Source organism: Myotis davidii, unplaced genomic scaffold (assembly GCF_000327345.1).
Source record: "Myotis davidii unplaced genomic scaffold, ASM32734v1 scaffold295, whole genome shotgun sequence".
In the NCBI taxonomy this organism is placed as follows: Eukaryota; Metazoa; Chordata; class Mammalia; order Chiroptera; family Vespertilionidae; genus Myotis; species Myotis davidii.
In genome coordinates, this window is record NW_006286683.1 from 114,520 (window position 1) to 121,077 (window position 6,558).

The window sequence follows — 6,558 nt, forward strand, 5'->3', positions numbered from 1 at the left end:
GAAGCTGCTGCGCGCCTCCTTCTGCCACCCCGGCCGCCAGTTCGCGCCCCTGGGCTTCGCCGTCCTCTTCTTCCACTTCGACTGCAGGGGCCTGTCCGAGAGCTTCCTGCTGGACTTCTTCCTCGTGTCCATCCTGTTCAGCAAGGCAAGTCCGCGGCCCTCCCTGCACTCAGCCTCAAAGGTGCATTTCTGACCGGTGGCCGCTTCCTTGGTTTTCTGTCGCAGGTGGTGTGGCTCAGCGGGTAGAGCGTCAGCCCGCGGACCGAAGGGTCCCAGGTTCGATTCCGGTCAAGGGCAGGTACCTCGGTTGCAGGCTCCTCCCCAGCCCGGGCCCTGGTCAGGGCTGGTGCAGGAGGCAACCAATCGATGTGTCTTTCTCACATCAGCGTTTCTCTCTGTCTCTCCTTCTCCCTTCTATTCTCACTAAAAATCAGTGGGAAAATATCCTCGGATGAGGATTAGCAACAACAAGAAAACAAAACAAAAAATAGAGAAGAAAAGGCTAAATAAAACCCAAAACAAGGATGGGGAACGTGTATCAAAGAGAAGTTGGATGTAAAGGATGAAGGAACTGGGAGGAAGGCAGAGCGCTGCATGAACCCTATTATTATCACACTGCACCCCAAGAACAAGGTAGCTCTCTCTCACCATCACCTGATTCTTCCTGTGGTCGTCCACCCCAGCCTCCTTCAGGGGACCCACCCCTGACCCTGTGCACAGCCAGAAACGCTCACCGACTCAGGATTCCATGTAACCCCTAATTCGTGGGGGTCTCCACAGGACCTGTGAGAGGTGTGCGCTCCTGCCGCCTGGCCGGTTGTAACATGCCCGTGTGCCCTGGTGACTTCATTTGCATGCACGGATACGCTAACGAGCAGCTATGAACTAGGACCCTGGCTGAGGCTTCCTGTCCCGCCCCGTCGGGGTCTCAATCGTCTGGCTGCATAAGGCCGGCTCATCAGGACCCAGGCTGCCGCACTTCCCTCATTAGCTCCCACTCATTTGCCTAAGTAGCTCTCTCCTGCTGGGCACGCTCATTCCCTCTGCAGCCCCGTTTCAATTTTTCGTGACAATTTTCCAAAGTGCACTTCACGGATGACAAACCGCCACCCTGGTGGCTCTCTCCTTCCTTAGTGTTTCCTGCCCTTAAGGTTCTATTTTCACTTTATTGCTGTAGGCTAATCAGGTTCCTACTGCTTGATACCTCTGGCCTGAAAAATTCTGCTATTGTTTTGCATTTATTAGTAAATATGGTGTTTACTGCCATATAGCACTCATAGCCTTCATCGGGATTAAGGAAAACGCTTTTATTACGGGGGTGCAAGGGGCTTTTTGTGAGTGAGTTGAATTTATTTTCCAATATTCTTCCTGCATTATTTGAGCATCCTCTTGTGTTTCTTTTTTTTACTTCCTTCATTTTTAAAATATACTGACATTTCTTCTAATGTTAAAACATGATGAGATGAACCAAACTTGATCATATGTTTTATACGTTTATAGATTCACTTTGTAAATATCTTATTGAGGAATTTTGCATTTATATTAATAGGTGAGAACATGTATATTATCCTTGTTTACTTTAATATGAAAGAATGCTCTCCCAGTGTGAACCGTGAAGTTTTTCTATGATGGGCATTGAAGGCTATGTATTTTCCTCTATAAACTGCTTTAGCTGAAGTCCCACAAGTTAGGATTGGTACTACTGCTTTTCACTGTCATTCATTTTTAAATATCTTGTCATTTTTGACTACCATTTACTCTCAGTTCAGTGTTGTGTTTGTGGTTATATCCAAATGCAAAATTTGTGGTTATTATGGCTATTGCTATTTTGTCCTCTTTTTACTATTAACTTCTAATTTAATTGCCAAGAAATTTGCATGGTATCATTTTTTTAGCCTTGGTTAAGACTTCTTTTTTAGTTTAGGAAATTATATCTTGTAAATGTACATCTGCTTGAAAATTATATAATTCTCTTTGGTTAGCTGCAAGATTCTAATATACTTATCTCTTAGATAAAGCTTATTGATTCTGTTGGCAAACTATTTTATATGGTTGTTTATTAAATTATCATTTACTGAGGTGCATGTCTTAAACTCTCTCCCTATTATAACAGATTTGTTCATCTTACCCTAATCGTGTCCATCTTTGGTTTTGATATCTTGTGATTATGTGTTTCAGTATATTCACTCCAGTTATTTTATCTTCCTTCTTCCTTTTTATTATTATGTACTGCTTTTTTTTAGAGTAAAAGTCTATTTTGTCTAATTTTTTAAAAATATATTTTTAATAATTTCAGAGAGGAAGGGAGAGGGAGAGATAGAAACATTAGTGATGAGAGAGAATCATTGATCAGCTGCCTCCTGCATGCCTCCTACTGAAGATCGAGCCCACAACCCAGGCATGTGCCCTTGACTGGAATAAAACCCGGGACCCTTCAGCCCGCAGGCCGACGCTCTATCCACTGAGCCAAACCGGCTAGGGCTGGTGTCTTTTTTAAAAATTCTCTTATCTAAAACTTTCTGAGTTATTTTAATATTTCTTATAAAAGCACTTAAAAAGCAGGATTTTTCTTTTTAATCCAGCTTGAGAATCTATATTGTAATAGGCAGGCTGTATCTGTCTACATTTACTGTGATCACTGATGCTTTTTATTGTATTTTTGTTGCATATTTGTGATTTTTCTTTGTCTCCCCCACCCCCACCCCTTCTTCCTTATCTTGTATTGACCAGCATGGGCCTTCGTCGATCCCCTTTTCCCCCTAGAGCTTTGGAAATGGAATATTGTGTATCTGGTCCCTTCATGCCATGAATCCATGTCCACCCGTTCCTTCTTGCTCATTTTCCTACTCCCCACAGCACTGCCGTTGCCTCAAAATGTCTGGTAGTTTCCCCACCTTCCCTGCACGTCTGCCCTTTCTCGGCGGCTCTCACTTCGGCCGTGTGGGAGCGTGAGAGCGAGTCTCTCGTTCCTGGCTTTGCTTACGTGGAAATACCAGCCGCCGAGCTCAGCAAAACATAATTGTGACGGATGCGTGCAGTCACAGTGCAGCGCAGTGGGACCTGTTAGGGCTTTAGCCGGGCAGACGAGGCCGGCCCCGGGGCTGCCTGTCTGCCTGTGGCTGCTCGGCCTGACCTACTTCCAGGCCTTCTCAGAAGGCGGATGGAAACCTCGCAGGACATAGTCCTACCCTGGAACCCAGTGGGAGTGACTTTCCGTAACTTCCTGTTTAGGGTATCTGAGGGGTCAGACATCACATGAGGTCATCTTGTTTATGCTTGCAGTCAGTCACAGGTTAATTATTGTTTTTTTGAAATATATACTAACTGATTTCAGAGAGGAAGGGAGAGAGAGAGAAACATCAATGATGAGAGAGAATCATGGATGGGCTGCCTCCTGCACGCCCCACACTGGGGACTGAGTCCGCAACCCGGGCCTGAGCCCTTGACCGGGAATCGAACCGTGACCTCCTGGTTCATAGGTCGATGCTCAACCGCTGAGCCACGCCGGCCGGTCTGTTTAACCTGTTCTTAGCAGGTGCCTTGATGTAGGACAAGGGGAGGTAGGAGGGAGAGGCCAGCAGTAGTCGCCCCGTCCCGGCCGGAACACCGTGTGTGCTTCCAGTGACCTTGACGCCCCTGCACCGTGGCCGTTACCTCTGATGAATCTTTCCTCTGCTTTCAGCTCGGGGACCTGCTCCAGAAGTTACAGTTCGTCATGGCGTACGTGGCTCCTTGGCAGATGGCTTGGGGCTCGTCGTTCCACGTGTTTGCGCAGCTCTTTGCAGTCCCCCGTATCCTTTCTGCTGCTATTTTTACCCACATTTCCTGGATGTAAGCTTTTCTCTATTTTAAATATATTTTTATTGATTTCAGACAGGAAGGGAGAGGGAGAGAGATAGAAATAAACATCAATGGTGAGAGAGACTCATGGAGCGGCTGCCTCCTGCACGCTCCCCACTGGGGATGGAGCCTGCAACCCGGGCCTGTGCCCTGACCGGGAATCGAACCGTGACCTCCTGGTTCACAGGTCAACGCTCAACCCCTGAGCCACGCCGGCCAGGCTGTCCATCTGATGTAATACTTCCTACATTTTTGTTTCCCAGGATGTGGTTCTGGGCTACTTGCACCGGGACCCCTGGGGGAGTTTGCTAAATAGACCCCTCAGCCTGCCACCTACGTTAACACCCCATCTCAGGGGTACACCCTGGGGTCCCCACCTTTGCAAGCCTCCCTGGTGAATCGTATCCCCCCGATGTGTGTGACCCCAGTTCTAGGCCCTGGCAGCCCATCGTTGGCTCGTGTTGAGGACGGTTTGGCTTCCTTTCGCACGCACGTTTGTAAGGAGTCCCTGGGACCTGAACTCCGTGTGCAGAGATGGAATAGTACTTGGGGTCATCATTAAATGATACCATAGTCTAGATTTTTTTATTTTTAATTCTCGCCCGAGGATACTTTTTCCATTTTTGTTTCGTTTTGTTTTGTCTTTAGAGAGAGTAGAAGGAAGAGGAGTGGAAGAGAGAGAAACGTCGATGTGAGGTAGACACATTGATTGGTTGCTCCCGGTACGTGCCCTTGAGTGGGAATGGAACTGAGTCCACAGCCCGATGCCCTAACCACTGATCAAACCAGCCAGGGCTTTTCTAGATATATATTTTTTTAATTTAAAATGCCCTCCTGCAGATTTATGTGTGAAAAAAACCTTTTCTAAGCAAACCACGAGCCGGCTCACAGTGCACACTGTTCTGTGTGTCTATTCTTAGACCGGCACTGAGATCTCTAAAGTTCCGCAAGGTTATTTGGCAGAACAAGCTACGGGGAAAAAGTGGCTAAAGTGTAAGCGCGTGCACTGCCCTTTCCTGGAACTGCAGTCGTTTTCGGTCAGTCTCCGTGCTTGGCTCCTAAAGCTCTCTCTCTGGTGACACCCCCACTAGCCACGGTCACCTTCCCAGCCTCGATCAGCTACCAGGGTGGCGCCCAGCGCCATGCGAGCAGGATGTCCTGGGATAGATGGTTCAGGAAACTGGACAGATCGGCCCTCCAGACGCAGCTCTCAGGCCCCTGCATGCCAGCCCTGGGTGCTGGAGTCATTTTGAAAAGTTCATTGTTGTATCCCTCTGTTAGGACCTGCGGGTCCATCCTGGCACGGGGAGGGGGCTGCTTAGCTCCGTTGGGGAATTGAATTGGCTCTCCGGCCGGCGGGGCGCTGTTTGGTAAATTGCTTTTTCCAGTTCCGGCCTGTTTCCTCCCTTGGGAGCCTCTGTCAGTTTCTGAGCCGGTAACCCCCAGGGAGAGACGAGACTGGTCGCCCCTGTAATACGTGTGGAGACCATGCAAGACCCTGGCCTTCGGATGTGTAGCCAGATGCAGCCAGGCAATCTGTTAAGTGTGTATCTTAGGGTGGCTGCTTTCTACTCTTTTGGAGCTTCTACTGATTTTTTTTAAAGTATTAACGTTGATGCTGTCATTTTAAATGTACTGGTCCAAGGCAGCTTTGAAAGGTGCTACCATGGACCTGTTAGGTTGACCTCTTGGCTCTGTCGGTAGGACATAAAGAGGCTGCATGTGGCCCAGCCGGTGTGGCTCAGTGGTTGAGCGTTGACCTGTGAACCAGGAGGGCACAGTTCCCTTCCCGGTCAGGGCACAGGCCCGGGGTGCAGGCTTGATCCCAGTGTGGGGCGTGCAGGAGGCAGCCGATCAATGATTCTCTCATCAGTGATGTTCCCCTCCCCCTCCCCCGTCATCTCTGAATCCAGACGCTGGCCACGTCCGTCTTCTCCACGCCGCTGAGCCCGTTCCTCGGGAGCGTCCTCTTCATCACGTCGTACGTGCGGCCGGTGAAGTTCTGGGAGAAGAACTACAAGTAAGACCCTGAGGCTGCTGCGGGCTCACTTCCTCCTCTCGGCACGGGCCCAGGCTCCTTGCTTTGCTCTGCTGGGGGAAGGGGGACACGGCGGGGAGCAGGTATCTCATGGGGGCCCCCAGTTCAGGGGCTCAGCCCAGGGGCTTTGGGCTCCTGACAGAACACAGCTTGCTGGAGCCGGCCCCGGTTCCCGGCCCAAGTTCACAGCCCAGAGTTCTCGGCTCTGGTTCCTGGTCCAGGTTCCCAGCTGTCACCATCGCCCTCCTGGGAAGGGTGAGGCCCCTGGCGATGGGCTTTGTTAAGGGCCGCAGCCCTCGATGAGAAAACAGCGCGTGTATTACCGGCTTCCTGTCTGGAGACATGGATGGTATTGGTGGATGACTGGATACTATTGCCTTTATGATTTTACAATCGGGCCACAGGGCCACGTGCTCACGAGTCAAACAGTGCAGTCCGATAGCAGCCCCGCACCCTGTCCCCCTGCAGTCCGGGAGGAGACAGCAAAGCCCACGGGCTCTCTGAGCAGCAGCATGGACGCTCACGCCGTGGGGCAGTCGCTGAGCTAGTCGGCACCTGTGAGTGGGGGGCCCACATGCGCAAGGGAAGCGCTGAGAAGAGCTCAGACACCCTGGCCCTTCTCAGGGGTGTATGTGGGGGCGGGTGGGGGGCAGGGCCCTGGGCGCGCAGGAGGCTGAGCC

At 50.4% G+C, this 6,558-nt stretch overlaps 1 protein-coding gene across 1 annotated transcript in view; it reads left to right on the forward strand.

Annotated features, from left to right (window-relative positions):
• The window catches only part of PCNX2 (pecanex homolog 2 (Drosophila)), a 119,286-nt gene that overhangs the window by 56,509 nt on the left and 56,219 nt on the right, over nucleotides 1-6,558 (forward strand). The window contains exons 21-22 of the mRNA XM_015560584.1: nucleotides 5-145; nucleotides 3,683-3,791. Of these exons, the coding sequence (XP_015416070.1) occupies nucleotides 5-145; nucleotides 3,683-3,791 (250 nt within the window). The remainder of the gene's footprint in view (nucleotides 1-4; nucleotides 146-3,682; nucleotides 3,792-6,558) is intronic.